This window comes from Anomaloglossus baeobatrachus, chromosome 6, assembly GCF_048569485.1.
Source record: "Anomaloglossus baeobatrachus isolate aAnoBae1 chromosome 6, aAnoBae1.hap1, whole genome shotgun sequence".
NCBI classification, from domain to species: Eukaryota; Metazoa; Chordata; class Amphibia; order Anura; family Aromobatidae; genus Anomaloglossus; species Anomaloglossus baeobatrachus.
The window spans coordinates 415649937-415667011 of record NC_134358.1 but is presented as its reverse complement, the minus strand read 5'-3'; the positions used below and the strand labels follow the sequence as shown (position 1 = coordinate 415667011).

The 17075-nt window shown below is 46.8% G+C and overlaps 1 protein-coding gene across 2 annotated transcripts in view; it reads left to right on the top strand.

The window, feature by feature from the left end:
* Positions 1-14908, top strand: part of TPK1 (thiamin pyrophosphokinase 1) — a 754585-nt gene extending 739677 nt beyond the window's left edge. For both annotated transcript variants that reach the window (XM_075316612.1, XM_075316611.1), the window contains exon 9: positions 14270-14908. In XM_075316612.1, coding sequence (XP_075172727.1) covers positions 14270-14400 — 131 coding nt within the window. In that variant the 3' untranslated portion in view covers positions 14401-14908. The remainder of the gene's footprint in view (positions 1-14269) is intronic.
* The last annotated feature ends 2167 nt before the right edge of the window (positions 14909-17075 follow it).

Genomic DNA, 17075 nt, shown 5'->3' with positions numbered 1-17075 from the left:
GCACTGCCGGCGGGATGCAGGTAAGATGTGTTCATCGTTCCCGGGGTGTCACACACTGCGATGTGTGCTGCCTCGGGAACATTGAATAACCCGACGTGCAATTTTTAGCAAATGAATGACGTGTATGCGATGAACTGTTTTACGTTCAATCGCATGTAGCTGTCACACGCAACTACGTCACTAACGATGCCGGATGTGCGTCACTTACGATGTGACCCCGCTGACACATCGTTAGATATGTTGTAAAGTGTAAAGCCCGCTTAAGGCTAAAGGGGGCTTTACACGCTACGATATCGTTAATGTTTTGTCGTCGGGGTCAAGTTGTTAGTGACGCACATCCGGCGTCATTAACGATATCGCAGCGTGTAATACTTACCAGCGACCTTTGGCGACCTCAAAAATGGTGAAAATCGTTCACCATTGAGAGGTCGTCCCAAACTCAAAAATCGGTAAGGGTTGTTTAGCGCTGTGGTTCATTGCTCATGCGGCAGCACACATCGCTATGTGTGACACCGCATGAGCGAGGACCGTCTCCTTACATGCCGCTGGCCGCAATGCAGAAGGAAGAGGTGGGCGGGATGTTTACATCACGCTCAGCTCCGCCCCTCCGCTTTCATTGGCCGGCCGCTTAGTGACGTTGCGGTGACGTCGCTGTGATGCCGAACGTCCCTCCCCCTTGAAGGAGGGATTGTTCGGCAGTCACAGCGACGACGACGACCAGGTAAGTATGTGTGACGTTGCGTAGCGATAATGTTCGCTACGGCAGCGATCACAAACAATCGCATGCGCGACGGGGGCGGGTACTTACACGCTCGCTATCGCTAGAAATTGCTAGCGATATCGCTAACGTGTAAAGCCCCCTTAAGAGAAGTAATGGGGACTTAGACTTATTGGATAATGTTGGATAATGTTGAGGTTTTTTCGTATGGTATCTGGAGCTTGTCGTGTTGGAATGAAGCCAACCTGGTCAGGAGGGATGAGGGCCTGTAGGCCTCTATTGATTCTGTTCATCAAGATCAATGTGAATATCTTCAGATCTACATTTAAAAGGGAGATGGGTCGATAGTTCTTAACCTGTAGACAGTCTTTTTTTGGTTTAGGGATAACCGTGATATGGGCTAGTAAAAATTCAGGAGGTACTGATTTACCCTCTAGAATTGCATTACATAGGTTCAAGAGGTGGGGTTTTAAAATGTGAGAAAAAGTTTGTAGTATGCAGCCGACAGCCCATCAGGACCAGGTGCTTTATGTGGTTTTAGATGTTTGACCACATCATCTAATTCCTCCTCTGCCACTCTTGCTTGTAGAGTGGTGGAGAAGCTGGGCACAAGGGATGGTAGTGAGATGGAATTTAAAAATTTGTCAATTGCACCTGTGGAGGGTGATGATGGTTGTGTATATAGTGTTTGGTAGGAGTTGTGAAAAAATTGATACACTCTATCTGGCTGTGTTGTTTGGCCTTCGTGAGAATCATTTATTGTGTAAACCGAATTTATTCTTTCTCTTGCTCTTAATTTTCTGGCCAGGAGCTTATCCATTTTGTTAGATAACTTATAATAGGCGGCTTGTGTCCATTTTACAGCCCGCTCTGTGACAGTTGTCAACAGAGCCTGTAGCTGGGTTTTTATGTCTGCTATCCGTTTTATGAGGTGTAGAATTGGGTGTGCTTGGATAGCCAGTTCTAACTTCATTAAGGTGTTTTCTAAATTCCTCTGTTCATCCGTCCTCTCTTTTTTTCTTTGAGGCAATTTTAATGAGTGTACCTGTAATGAATTTTTTATGGGCTAGCCAAAGATTCCCTTCAGAGGTCTCAGGCTTGTGGTTTGTGGAGACGAACGTCTCCAAATCTTTCTCCACTTGTTCCCTCACTCTCTGGTTGGTCAGCAAAGACTCATTAAGTCTCCATCAATACACTTTTGTTGATTCAAAATTGAGCCCAAAGGCGGTTAGAACACAGTCGTGGTCCGACCACGCTGAAGGTATTTGCCTAGAGTATAGTGCAGATGGAATATTTTCGGCGTTTGTAAATATATAATCGATTCTGGAGTATGAGCGGTGGATGTTTGAGAAATATGTATAGCCACGAGAGGTGCCGTTTGATTCTCTCCATGTGTCAGCTAGAGTGTGTTTTTTCAGAATAGCATTGAGGGATTTCCTGTCTGCTTTTGAAACATCTATTCTCTTTGCTGATGAGCTATCTAGTGTCAAATCCAAAACTAGATTTATGTTACCACCCCAGATCAGAGAGTCATACTCTATATTTGAAAGGTATCTAGAAATAGCTCTAATAGTCTGTAGTTGGAGCGTAGGTGCCGCATAGCTACTAAGAATACATACTGTTTTAGGCTTCTGCCACACTCACGTGAAATTCACGCACGTGCCGAGAGACACGTATTTTCCCTGCGTGTTGCGTGCAGGTAAGTACGTGTCTCTGGTACGTGCGTGACACGTGTGTTCTACGTGTGCTATCCGCGATAGCACACGTAGAACCGGTAATTATTATACTCACCTGGTCCTTCCTGATGTCCGCGCTGCTGTCCGTGGTGCTGATCCTCGGTCTCCAGCCCTCCCGTCTCCCCGCTGCTGCTGCTGCCAGGCAGTGAAGTGAATATTCAATGAGAATAATGAGCGGCGGTCGGCAGCAAGAGGCAGCAGCGGCAGAGACAGAAGGGCTGGAGAAGGTGAGTTAATGTTTTTTTTTTTTTCACTGACATGTGTGTTTTCTCCGGCGCGTGTCACACAGGACCGCATCCACACTACACCCGTGTGGTACGGGTGCGGGCCGTGTGACACCCGTGCTGCCGGTGAAAAAACGGACATGTCAGCGCTTTGAAAATCGCACACACGTACAAACGCACACGGACACACGTTCCGTGTGGTTTTACGTGTGTGTGCCTGCTACCATAGGGTGGCATTGCTGTACGTGTCTCCGTGTCTCCGGTACGTGTAAAAAAGGCCAAACACGTACCGGAGGCACGGATGTGTGGCGCTAGCCTTAGAGTGTATGGTCCCTCTTACTGCTACGAAGCGCCCCTCCCCATCTGCGAATGAGTCCAGAACCTGGAAAGGGAATGAATTGTGTATACAAATCAATGATCCTCTTTTTTTTTTTTTTTTGTGTTGGTGGACACATAGAATTTGCTTTATTGCGAATGGAGATATTTGGGCTGTGAGGAGGTTGAGAAATGGGTCTCCTGTAGTAATAGGATATCAGGTTAGTGGCGTGCATAGTCTATGAAGGCCCTTCTTCGTTTTTGGGGGCTGTTGAAGCCTTTTACATTATGAGAGAGGACCCTAAACGCCATTTGTGTTACCTCTAAATGCTAATATCATTCCATCCCTGCCATGAGGTGTGTTGTTACCCCGACATCCAGAAATGTATCGTGTGAGTTCACATGTTACCTGATAGTGACCCATTAGGAACTGAATTTTGAACAAACAATCAAAAACATAAGAACATGTAAAACATAAAACCCTAATATCCGGGTATGCAGTAGATTATCATAACAATTGTTATGTGAGTAATCCACCAAGAGTGGGCAACATGCTGCATTCCCAGCCATAAAGTCCACCTGCAAAGCCTATCAGTGAGCCAACAAAGATGTTAATCTAAATAGACATTTATACTTGCTCTTCTTGTGTCTCTATGGGGGTGGTCTCAGTCCTCCGCTCCGCTGAGCGCGGTTTCTGCAAACTTGTTGCCACTCACGTACTGGCCTTCTCCTTTATGGCAGAGGGGCATCCGGATCTGTAGAAATGTCCGCTCTTTTCAATGCATCCAGGCCCTCCTCCAATGAGCGTGCAACATAGTGGGAGCCTTTAAAATTAAACATAAGAGCGAACCTGAATACATTTGTATTTCACATTTGCTTTGGTTAGGGCCATAGTGACCACTCTCAACTCCCTCCGTCGCATCAGGGTGGCGGGGCTGATGTCTGCAAATAAAGACACCAAGCTTGATACTCCTGGTAGGGATGAGCTGTTTCTTGCTGCAGAAAGGATAAGATCCCTTGAATCCTCTTGCCTCAGTTTGAGGATAATGTCCCTAGGAGTAGCTTCTTGTTGTGGTCTATTGAGGGCTCTGTGGATACTAATTATATCAAGCAATGATGGGTCTGTCTGGCAGAAGCGCTCTAAAGAGCCCAATGGCCATTTCTTTAAGGTTAGTGCAAGATTCAGGCATTCCTCTTATACTGATGTTTCCCCTTCTCAAGCGATTTTCAAGGTCCTCACATTTTAGTTCAAGCATTTCTAACCTGTTGTCGTTCTCCACAATGCAGGATCTGTCTTCCTCCAGGGCCTGAGCATCATCATCTGCTTTCTGCTCCAGGGCTGCAGCTCTGTGTGCTATCTCTTGCAGCTGGGTAGTGAAAGTTGCCAGTGCTGCAGCCAGCTCCGTTTTAAACATAAATTTAATCGCCTGCAGAAGTTGGTCTGAGGCCTGTAGGCGAGCTGTGGGGGCTGCAGGGTTAGAGGAGCTCTCCTCCATGTCTGTTCTCGCTGCCGCGCTGGCTGAGGAGGAGGTAATCGGCGCCATCTTGTTTACTTCTGGACTGACCTGCTCTCCCAGAAGTTGCTGAATTGTGGGTGAGGGACGAGCTTTCGGGGTCCCCAAGCATGTGCCCCTCGATAAAATCAGTATTTTAATGGAGACTTTTAAAATCACAGGATTGAATTCTCACATGGAAAATATAATACACTCAATTACTCACCAAGTTTAAGAGCAGAACTGCTTTGAAACACATCTGGTGTTCATACCTTTGCTCCTAGTGTATTATATTTTCCATTTGATAATCAAATTCTGTGATTTTAAGTCTCCATTAAAAAGATTGCTTTTATCCATACAAGTCTGCCGAACGCTGGATAGTCTATCCTTTCTATGTGCAAGATGCTGTGACAGGAGCGGGATTCTGAGCTTCCTGACATCAGGGATTAAGATGTCTTTCATTGGGTGAGCTGGACTTTGTTTTCAAGGGGTGGTTACACCAAATATTGATTTGATTTAGATTTTTCATTTGCTCATTCACTTTGCATTTATGTCAGTTGATGGGTTCTCTTTAATGGTTTATCAGCATGATTTAGCAATATAAAGCAGCTTGGCCGTAAAGGCGGTGTAAATTGGTGAAGGAATCTGATCTGTGGTTCTTTTTTTTGTCAGGGTCTAACGTTTTTTCCAATGATATTTCTGTGCATCGGGGCAGAACTGGGGGGTAGTGGGGTCTTCTGCCTCAGCACCTCCACCTTCCTCTATTTTGAAATTCTGCACATCTGCATAGGTGGCGCATGCACAGTTTAATTCCATAGCTGGTCTTCAGGTCGTCATGAAAATAGGGCTGGAAGCAGTGCATGCACATATCGCGATTTCGGCTTTAAGAAGATGTCATTTTCCCGAGAAGCGTTGAATGCATATATGGTCAATGTTTATTAGAGGTTTCTTCTTATTACTTTTTTCCCACCTTATTGTCCATCTTTCTGTACTAGTCTACTCCTTTGTTGTTCAAGTAAATGATATCTTAGATCATGATAAATGTGATGATGCTTAGGTTATTAATTCTTAGGTCATTATTTCAGGTGCTCTTACCCGGGCTTTGCACACTACGACATCGCAGGTGCGATGTCGGTGGGGTCAAATTGAAAGTGACGCACATCCGGCTTCGCATGCGACATCGTAGTGTGTAAAGGCTAGATGATACGATTAACGAGCGCAAAAGTGTCGTAATCGTATCATCGGTGCAGCATCGGCGTAATCCATAATTACGCTGATGCGACGGTCCGATGTTGTTCCTCGCTCCTGCGGCAGCACACATCGCTGTGTGTGAAGTCGCAGAAGCGAGGAACATCTCCTACCGGCGTCACCGCGGCTTTCGTAGGATATGTGGAAGGAAGGAGGTGGGCGGGATGTTTACATCCCGCTCATCTCCGCCCCTCCGGTCCTACTGGCTGCCTGCCGTGTGACATCGCAGTGACGCCGCACCACCCGCCCCCTTAATAAGGAGGTGGGTCGCCGGCCACAGCGACGTCGCAGGGCGGGTGAGTCCATGTAAAGCTGCCGTAGCGATAATGTTCGCTACGGCAGCTATCACAAGGATATCGCAACTGCGACGGAGGCGGGGACTATCGCGCTCGGCATCGCAGCATTGGCTTGCGATGTCGCAGCGTGCAAAGTACCCCTTAGTGTTCTGCTTTTGGTATTTTCATATATATGCAAAAATATTATTGATCTCTGAATAAATCTAGGCGTACTTATGCTGAATATGTTATAAGGGTTTTTTAGTTATAGTTTGTTTCGTTTTATCATCACAAATGCCACTCATGTGACCACTGCAGCTAATCACTGAGTTCAGATACTTAATTGTTGTAGACGTCACTAACTTTTGAACCCAGGGATTGGCTGCAGCGGTAATGTGTGCCGTAGTAGTAGTGTAGTGAAATCACTGTAGAATATCAACAATGACCAAAGCAGCAGTGGAAACACAGTACTGGACCTCGTGATTTTCTTAGTTTTTACATGGTTATAAAAAATTATAGCTGAAAACCCCGTTTTAAACCGTTTTAAAAAACAGTGAAACAGATTTGCATGGATTCTGGTCAACCATTAACGCAAACATGTGAATCATATGCAATGTATGTTTTTGACCTGAAATGTTGTGTTTACTGATTGTCACAAAACATTAAAGTTCCATATGAACTCCTTTATTGTAATGCTGGGGGAATATACGTAGATTTCCTCTTACAGAACTTTTATAACTGTGATAGGAAGGGCCAGCTTTTTTAAGGGGGCTTCTGAAGTCATTGTGGATCAATGGCATTCAGTAAATTTTATCTTAATTGTAAATAAAATTAGTAGGGAATTTTAATTAAAGGAAACCTGTTAGCTGATACATGCTGCCCAAATTGTGGGTAGTATGCAGTGCTTTTTTTGCGGCGGTACGTGCCGGTAAGGCGTACCGAAAAATCTGAAGAGCGCTGATGGCCAGCACCTCTGGCTCTGTCCACATGGCTAATTTGTAAACTATACAAATTAGCCATGTGTGGAGCGGAGGCACAAGCAGAGCAGCAACTGGAGCTGCAGGACCTGCCGGACCTCAGGAGGGGTGGTGCCTCCCCGGACCTACGGAGGCTGTGATTGGCTGACGAACGCCGCTCAGCCACTCACAGCCACTGTAATGTTTGACTGAAATCCAGCCATGATCAGTACAGCTATTGCAATGATCATTGGCTGGAGCTGGGTGACCTCTGCTTCACCCGCCCCGCCCCCAGCTCTATTTGGAGAGACCGGCCTTGTGACCGATCTCTCCAATCACTGTGGATCTGGGGCCAGTGACCACTCCCCTTAGCTTCACTACGTCCGTGGAAGCTGAGGAGAGCGATCCCTGCAAGTGCCGCATCAGTAAGTTATAGCGGTCGCCGCCGCCTCCCAATCTCCATCTGCTGTAACCCCTCCATCTGCCGCTGCTCTCCCCATCAGCCGCTGCCCCCTCCATCTGCCTCCCTTCTCCATCAGCCACCGCTCTCCCCATCAGCCGCTGCCACCTCCATCTGCCGCTGCACTCCCTATCAGCCGCTGCCCCCTCCATCTGCCTCCCCCTCCATCAGCCGCTGCCTCCTCCATCTGCCGCTGCTCTGCCCATCAGCCGCTGCCCCCTCCATCTGCCTCCCCTCTCCATCAGCCACTGCCCCTTCCATCTGCCACTGCTCTCCCCATCAGCTGCTGCCCCATCCATCTGCCACCGCTCTCCCCATCAGCCGCTGCCCCCTCCATTTGCCACCGCTCTCCCCATCAGCCGCTGCCCCCTCCATTTGCCACCGCTCTCCCCATCAGCCGCTGCCTGCTCCATCTGCCTCCCCGCCTCCATCAGTCGCTGCCCCCGCCATCTGCCACCACTCTCCCCATCAGCCGCTGCACCCTTCATCTGCCACCGCTCTCTCCCCATCAGCCGCTGCTCTCCCCATCAGCCGCTGTCCCCTCCATCAGCCGCTGCTCTCCCCATCAGCTGCAGCCCCCTCCACCTGTCACCGCTCTCCCCCAACAGCCGCTGCCACCTCCATCTGCCGCTGCTCTCCCCATCAGCCGCTGCCCCCTCCATCTGCCTCCCCCCCTTCATCAGCCGCTGCCCCCTCCATCTGCCACCGCTCTTCCCATCAGCCGCTGCCCCCTCCATCTGCCACCGCTCTCCCCATCAGCTACTGCCCCATTCATCTGCCACCGCTCTCCCCCATCAGCCGCTGCCCCCTCCATCTGCCACCGCTCTCCCCATCAGCCGGTACCTCCTCCATCTGCCTGCCCTCCTCCATCAGTCGCTGCCCCCACCATCTGCCACCGCTCTCCCCATCAGCCGCTGCCCCCTCCATCTGCCGCTGCTCTCTCCCCATCAGCCGCTGCCCCCTCCATCTGCCTCCCCCCTCCATCAGCCGCTGGCCCCTCCATCTGCCACTGCTCTCCCCATCAGCTGCAGCCCCCTCCATCTGCCACCGCTCTCCCCCATCAGCCGCTGCCCCCTCCATCTGCCACTGCTCTCCCCATCAGCTGCTGTCCCCTCCATCTGCCACCGCTCTCCCCCATCAGCCGCTGCCTCCTCCATCTGCCTCCCCTCCTCCATCAGTCGCTGCCCCCTCCATCTGGCACCGCTCTCCCCATCAGCCGCTGCCCCCTCCATCTGCCACCGCTCTCCCCATCAGCCGCTGCTCCCCTCCTTTATTGAAATTAGCGTACAGACTACAAAACTGAATAATGAGAAACAGGGCCGCACCATCCATTGGACAAGTTGAGCAGTTTGCTCAAGCGTCACTATATTCAAGGGGGCAGCAATACGGCCGGGGGGCGGAGCTGTATGCGGACTGCCGTTTTCCGCCGCCCAGTGCCTTAACAGGTAAACCGTGCACAGGACCTCCTGGCCGCCCGACAGCACAACAGCACCCCCTCCCAACTCCTCAATCTTGGCCGCCAGCTGACAGCCCCCCCCCCCCCCCACTCCTCGCCTCAGAGATGCGTACCGGCAAACATTTTTTTACAAAAAAAAGCGCTGGTAGTATGTATCAGGAACTGTTTGTACAATCACAGCCGGGAATATTTCACTCTGAAACTACAGTATTACACGGGAAACAAACATACATTTAATAGCCACTGGGGACTGAGCTGCACAAGTGACTAGTCATATAGGTGGGTCCCCAGTAACTTCTCTCCTCCTGCTGACAGTGGACAGTGACTGACAGGTCTATTTGCCAACATATAAAGAGAAATGAAAAACAGGAGCACTCCTGTGTATAACTGCTTGCAGATGCTGGAAGGATAAGCGGTGAGTTTACACTCACCTAAGGTGATTGTGCTGCCAGGTACAATGCTGAGCCACCGCAGGGATTACAGAGGTGCAGGTGAGGTCTCCTCCGCGACTGCTCCAATGATCCTGCTGCAAATGGGGTGATCATTTAGTTGTCGCAGGTGCCAGCCTCCGGGTAATGTACGCTGGAGCGGTCCCGAGTCCTGCCGTGTCCTCAATCCCCTGATGCGCCGGCCAAGTCTGCTGTCAACCATTTACTTCTGTATTCCGGGGTCGAGTCAAAAGTGACGGAGGGGGAGTTATAGCGGTTTACCCTCACCCCACTGCAGCACCAGCCGCTCGCCCCCTAGGGTCTGCTGAGTCACTATCGTCCAAATTAAAGATGAGCGGTGTCCGGGCACTGTAGGCAGCGAATTCTACAGATATATATATACACACACACACAAGATAAGAACTGGTTTATTTGTTCACAATAATTACAGAAATAAATACCACAAAAAAACAGATAACATAGGGATACTTATCTCATTGTATGACACGCACCTGATGAAAGGGATGGATCGGCCCAGAAACGCATTGTGATTCTGAATGACAAATAAACCAGTTCTTATATTTCCCTGTGGAGTTCACTGCCTACAGTGCCTAGACACCGCTCATGTTTGATTCGGATGATATATGCCCACATAGACAGAGACCTGCCAGTCACGGTCAATGAGCGGGGAGAAGCTGCTGGGGACCTACCTATATAACTAGAGCAGTGTTTCTCAACTCCAGTCCTCAAGACCCACCAACAGATCATGTTTTCAGGTTTTCCTCAATATTACACAGGGAATAATTCCACAACCTGTGCAACATTAAGGAAATCCTGAAAACCTGATTGAGGAAAACCTGAAAACATGATCTGTTGGTGGGTCTTGAGGACTGGAGTTGAGAAATACTGGAGTAGAGCATAGCGCGGCTGTGTCCCTGGCGGCTATTAAATGTATGTTTTTCTCTGTAAGGCTGTAGTTTCAGAGTGAAATAAACCCGACTGTAATTGTACAGTCAGTACTTGATACATGCTTCCCACAATTTGTCCAGCATGTATCAGCTGACAGGTTCCCAATAAAACCTAACTTTTAATGGATAAATAAATTTGATTAATTACCTATTTCATGTACAAGGTTCACATCCACCATCACTGGTGCACAATTAAAGACATTATTAATCCTAGGTCAGAATAATGGTTCGTTATCGGTATGTGTTAACCTTTCTCCCCATAATGACACATAGCTCTGTATTTGAATACACATCCTATTATACAGACATTTTATATATATATATATATATATATATATATATATATATATATATATATATATATAAAATATGTATGAGACAGGGAACATAGCTCAGCTGGGATCTTTGCTTTGATCCAAGCGAGTGGCTATGGATTCACAGATGACAGCGGCTGACTGGCAGGTTCCAAACAGATACGGCCACTGCCGTGTTTATTGTGTACACTTATCCCTCAGTGTTACACATGCAAAAACAGGAAAATAAACGTCTAAGGCCGTCTGGCCACTAACCGAGCCCAACATTATAATGAAATAAACAGGCTTCAGTGACTAACTTATTGCTGAGCCAGATATAACTTTCCCAACTTTTCCCAGCCCATTTGCATGGGCCAACCGCTCCACAATCAATACATGGAGACATATGAAATGAACCGAGGGGAAACATACCTGTTCTCTAGTACTTCTCCCCTCGGCATCTCACATACTCCCCCCCACATCTCACATACTCCCCCCCCCTCTGTTCGAGCCCGTGGGGTCGGACACAATGACTTAGCAAGCAGTGCGTTCTAGACAACGCGTCTGCATTCCATGCGCCGTGCCTGCTCTGTGCTCCACTGAAAATTTAAAATTTTGTAACGCCAAGAACCAGCGTGTCACCCACGCATTGCCCTCTTTTGCCTGGGACATCCATTGGGTGAATGGTCCGTCACTAGCCTAAATCGGCATCCTAGTAAATAATAGCGCAGGGTTTCCAGGGCCCACTTCACAGCTAAGGCTTCTCGCTCAACCACACTGTATTTTTGTTCTGCTTCCATAAGTTTTCTGCTTAGATAGCCCACTGGGTGTTCCTCGCCGTTCACTTCTTGTGAAAACACCGTGCCGAGGCCAACACCAGAGGCATCTGTTTGAACAATAAACTCCCGTGTAAAGTTTGGGGTAACCAACACTGGTTGGTCACATAAAGCCTTTTTCAAGCTTTGAAAGGCGTCCTCTGCTTCTGCGTTCCACTTTATTGAGACAGAGGTTGACCCCTTGGTAAGATTCGTGAGTGGGGCTGCGATGGTAGCAAAATTTTTGATTAACCGCCGGTAATAACCAACGATCCCCAAAAAGGCTCTGACCTGTCTTTTGGTGACCGGTTGTGGCCAATTCTGAATGGCGTCCACTTTGTTTGCCTGAGGTTTTATAACTCCTCTACCAATGATGTATCCCAGATAGCAAGCTTCTTCCAACCCCAATGTACACTTCTTGGGATTGGCAGTCAAGCCGGCAGTCCTTAGAGAGTCCAAGACAGCTTGCACCTTTGGCAAATGCGTTTCCCAGTTATCACTAAAGATAATGATATCGTCCAAATATGCGGACGCGCAATTTCAAAGAGGTGACGTGAGGTAAGCTGGCCAGCGCTTGCGCAGAACGGTGGAGGCGGCGGTGGAGGCGGCGGTGAAAGAGCAAGCACAAGTTTATGGGCGGGTACTTGCTGATGAAAATCACAGCGCCGCCCATAATCTCGTGCAAGCGCCGTGCCACTCTCGCGGGACTGTGCAATGTGCACAGTGTGACCGCTGGTAATGTGTTGCGCATGCGCGAGATTATGGGCAGTGCTGTGATTGTCATCAGCAAGTACCCGTCCATAATCTCATGCTCGCGCTTTTACCGCCGCCTCCACCATTCTGCGTAAGCGCTGGCCAGCTTACCTCACGTCACCTCTTTGAAATTGCGTGATGGAGGACAACCTAAATCGACAGGAGGCAGACTAATGGCCACCAGAGAGCCCGCTCCCGTGTACCATTATCAAGATCTGAATACAAAAATGTACCTCTTTACAAAGTCTTTATTTTGGTCAGAAAGGGGGCACAAGAACAACAGGAACATTGCTAGAATGCAGCCCAGGAGCTGCAGAGGGGGAATCTTTTAGGTTTAGTGCAAAATTTCTGAAGACAGGTTCCCTTTAACAGTTGTTCTAGAGATGAGAAGGTGTGTCCAATCTTTTGGTCTGTACTGTGTGTGTATATATATATATATATATATATATATATATATATATATATATATATATATATATATATATTAGTATAACCTATCATTTAGCATATAGTAACTTTTTCAATCATCGGTTTGTGTCAATTACATCTACCTAGTCGTATCCTGCAACATGTCTCTATTTTTCGGTGGACCTAAGCTTTTTTATTTCATATCTTTTAGTATTTTAAATTGTTCTATTAATATGGGTACCAATTAATTTTGCCCCTGCTTATTACCTTTTTATTGATTAATTATGCAGTATATTAAATTTGATTTAGTGTGGTATTGCTTTCCTTGCACATTGTTTGTATATACCATTCTAGCGAAAGATAACTCCTACAAGGAGCCTTCACAACATATTTCACACTAGTTTCCAACTAGATTTCATGCTTATTACCATAGTAAAGGTGGTTTGTACGATGTCAAACGTAGAAGTTGTTATGGCATAGCTATCATATATTCTCATTTAGTCACATTAGATATAACCTTTTTTTAGAGTTCATAAATGGTGATGGATGATCACGTAAATGCTCGAATGCTCGTTCCTCGATTTGAGCTGGTCAGATACTCAGATGAGCTCAACATGAGTAACAAGCATTATGGAACGTCAATGATTGGCCTGTTCAGGTTTCTGCCACATACAGCCATGCATAAACACAGCACTTCCGGCAAGAGAGAGGGGTTTTTGGGGTCACACTACATCCAAGAACGTTATTATCCCCTGGAGAACCACAGACTGTGACTGGCTCTCCCTTGGGTGCCTGCACACATCATACAATGAAGCAAGCCTGTGTGTTGTGGTCATTGTTTCATGGACTACATTTTCTAGCACCCTCGATACTCAGCCGAGCTCCGCAAGTACCAAAGTGCCCCGATGATGTATGGAGTAATGAGCAGTGCTGAGCACGCTTGCTCATCACTAGTCATAAGTCTTGCTCATAAAAACATCAATATTGGTTGTTAGATCCGCCACATAGGCAAAAATGATTTACTCATTTTCACTAAGCAAGTCTTTTTCTTTTTCGGTTAGGTCTTACTTTGGTAATGGTGTATTTTCATGTCTCCAATGCTTCATTTCCTAATGTAATAAGGGCCGGTAGTCTAAGGAACTTCTTGTGTCTCCCCCAGCACCTCCGCCCAAACAAGGGGTATCCACCACAAAATCATGTAATAACTACAAAGCAGGATGGTGGAGACATTTACACATCTCACAATTCCTAAGACATTTGAGAGTCAGTGGAAGATATGGAAATCTAGAAATAAGTAATATTTCTATCCAGGACAATAAACGTAATACAGTGGCCTAGCTTCAAGACTCTTTCCTTTTAAAAGTTATGTTTTATTTCGATCTAGGGATTTTTTTTCAATCTCAGCCACATTGAAGTAATTCTAGTGGAGCTACAATATTAGGTACAATGTGTATTATTGTGAAGGTTTATCCCATAGTAAAGATTATGGTAGCAGCATGTAATGTCCTGTTCGTTCACGGACAGCTATACAAGAACACAGCATGAGCACTTAGTTCCTTGTGGAACATTTTCTCCATTCCTGATAATGTGAAATGCTCTTTTAACTCAGCTGCTTAAGAAACAGATAATTTACTCATCTTCTATGGAGAAAATAAAAACTTTTTTTTTCTTTACAGGAAAGGCAGAAAAGCCGAGAGTTACAATGTTTTTTCTTGTGTTTCAGCTGCTGGAGTGCTGAAGTTTGGAACTTTGGTCAGCACATCAAACACTTATGATGGCACAGGAATTGTTACAGTGGAAACTGACAGTCCTCTGATATGGACCATGGGCTTAAGGACAACAAATGATGATTGAAGACAAGTACTGATCTCACCACGAGCACAGCTAAGAATAACACTGGAGGTGAAGAAAGGTCAAGTGTAGCTGTCAAAGATCTTAAGAAAGAGAAGAAGTATAATGGGCAAATTTTATCAGTTTGATACTTAACTATCTATTCATCTGTCTGTTCCTATCTAGTCTCAGAACATTGGACAAGCACAAAAGCATCTTGCAGTTACTCCTAATGGTGTGGGTTCACATGGCAGTTTATACATTCATTGGTATAAAATTTCCGCTTTCAGAACTTAAAAAAAATAAGAGTCTGTGAATTCAGGGGAACATCTATGCCAAAGCTACTTTATACTTAATCAATTTTTTGCAGTTTTAATGGTATATAGGAAAAACTGGTGCATAATATTATAGATATCTTATATGCAGTATTATATATTTTTTTTTTTTTCCTTTTCCACTTATGCATTTTGCTACACTCTTGTTAAGTATAAATTACATTAAATATGTGTTACAGTATTTAGTTTTGAAAGTTTCTTAAATAAAACATGATTCTTCATAGCATTGCTATGTTCTGTGCACCTTTGTTGTCTTTTCAGTGCAAACTTATACTTTCCTTTCTGAATTCTCACCGCTAAAAATGTTTTTCGTCACTTCTGTATATGTGCCACCCCCACGTCAGCAGCCGGGCTGCTCGGATCCGGATCCGCGGTGGTTCGAGGGGTTTCCGGACCCAGGGGGTCGTGCGGCCTCTCGAGTAAAAGGGAGCTATGTACAGGGGATGGTATGGAAAGTTTGTGACGCCACCCGTGGTGTGTGGTAAGGGTGAAGTACCACCACTGCAGCTGGGAGTACCCGATGGTGATGGAGTGGGCAGCCAGGTGTTTAACCCCCTCCACGGGTAGGGGGAATGCCCCGGGACTCGGTGGTGGTGTCGGGGAGGTGCCGTCGGGCCGGTAAGGGTTAATTGCGTACTCACTGAGTCCAATTACGCTGATGCTGACAACCGTGGTAAACCAAAGTTCTTGATGCCACTGTAGCAGGGAGGGAGCACGCCTGGATTCCGTGCCCTTGGTGTTCCTTGTTTAGCCTGTGACTTTGACCTTGGTACCTCTTTCTGTAGTTGGTCCCGTTCAGCTTGAAACTAAAACGAGTCCCGCTCACCTGTATGGATAACGGAGTGAACTTGCTCTCAGGGTTCACGCTTGGTATTTTCTGGACTAGGCAGTGGGAAAGTCCTATCCCCCTCGTTGTGCTAGTACCCCGATTTTGGAGCGGGTGGAGAACGGATCTTGAAGGCTCCGTCCTCGTCGGGTGAATTACCAGGACGCCTGACGCTACTTCCTGGCCTAGGGTCCACGTACCCCGTCATGCCCTGGCCCCTGCCCGATGGCACAAGGAAGCCGGCTGTCCTCCTCAACAGTTCACGCCCCTTGTCACGATCTCCTGCGACCGGGGTCCAGCTCCTACCAGACCCAGACCAACGTCTGCCACATAGTAACTGAGGAGCTTAGCTCCTGAAGTCCTCTAAATTCACCTCCAACACTACACTCCCTGTCTCCTGACACTCCTGACCTCCCCTTAACTAACCCCCCAAGTGGCCAGCCCTATTCCCTTCAGGCTGTCCACTGGTGGGTGTGGTGCAGAGTGTTCCTAGGGTTTTGATTAGCTTTTTCTTAGCAACACCAAAGGTCAGGGACCCGTAACTAAGGAGGAGGTGGATATCATGCAGAAGGGCAGATTGCACAATACCCTGTGATGACCTGATAGGCCAGGGAGTCACATATACAGTAAGTTATCTTATGTAAGTATGTTCTGTGTGAACATTGTAATCTTCCTGCCCTATGATTCAGACGCTGTCACTGAATACTCTTCAGATCACTGTTTCTCATATATTGTTGGAGTCCATTGACAACCATCCATCTTCTTATTTTTCTGCAGTGGGCTGGAGTTTATACACTGCTTGTGACTAGTGATGACCAAGCAGTAAAATACTTGAGTGCTCATTACTCCAATCAAGCAGGTGAGATGCACAGATGAGTTTGACTTAAATACCGAGGGTAACTGAAGTCAATGGGAAACTCAAGCATTTTTCTGGAAGATTATGGTGGTGCTCGCTCATCATTACTTGTGATGTAACTGCCTCTGCACATGAACATATTTCACAGGAACATATAACTGGAGCATATCATTTGCCTTAAGGCCCCGTCACACACAGAGATACATTTTTGGCAGATCTGATGTTGCAGTGAAATCATGGACATATTGTTCCATTTGTACACAGCCACAAACCTGGCACTGATTGTCCACAATTTCACTGCAACCACAGATCTGCCACAGATTTATCTCTGTGTGTGACAGTGCCTTTAGACATGTATATGTGTCTGAATATCTAACATCTTGTTTACAATTGTAAATAATCTATCAAACCATAACTTTTGATGACTGAGAAAATGGTCATGGGATATTTAGTTTACCAGATTGTCCTCACATTGTCTAAAATATCTAGAGATACAGCTCATGTAAGGGGATGCCCTGCCCCGAAGACCCTAATCGACGTAGAGAATAATAATGTATACAAGTTGTGAGATAGCGACCGATGGTGTTGTGGATGGTCGCTATGTGTTGCAGTGGAGAAATTCCCATGTGACATTGAACTGAAAATGTTACTATGGGACCTGTAGTTCCACAAAAGCTTGTAA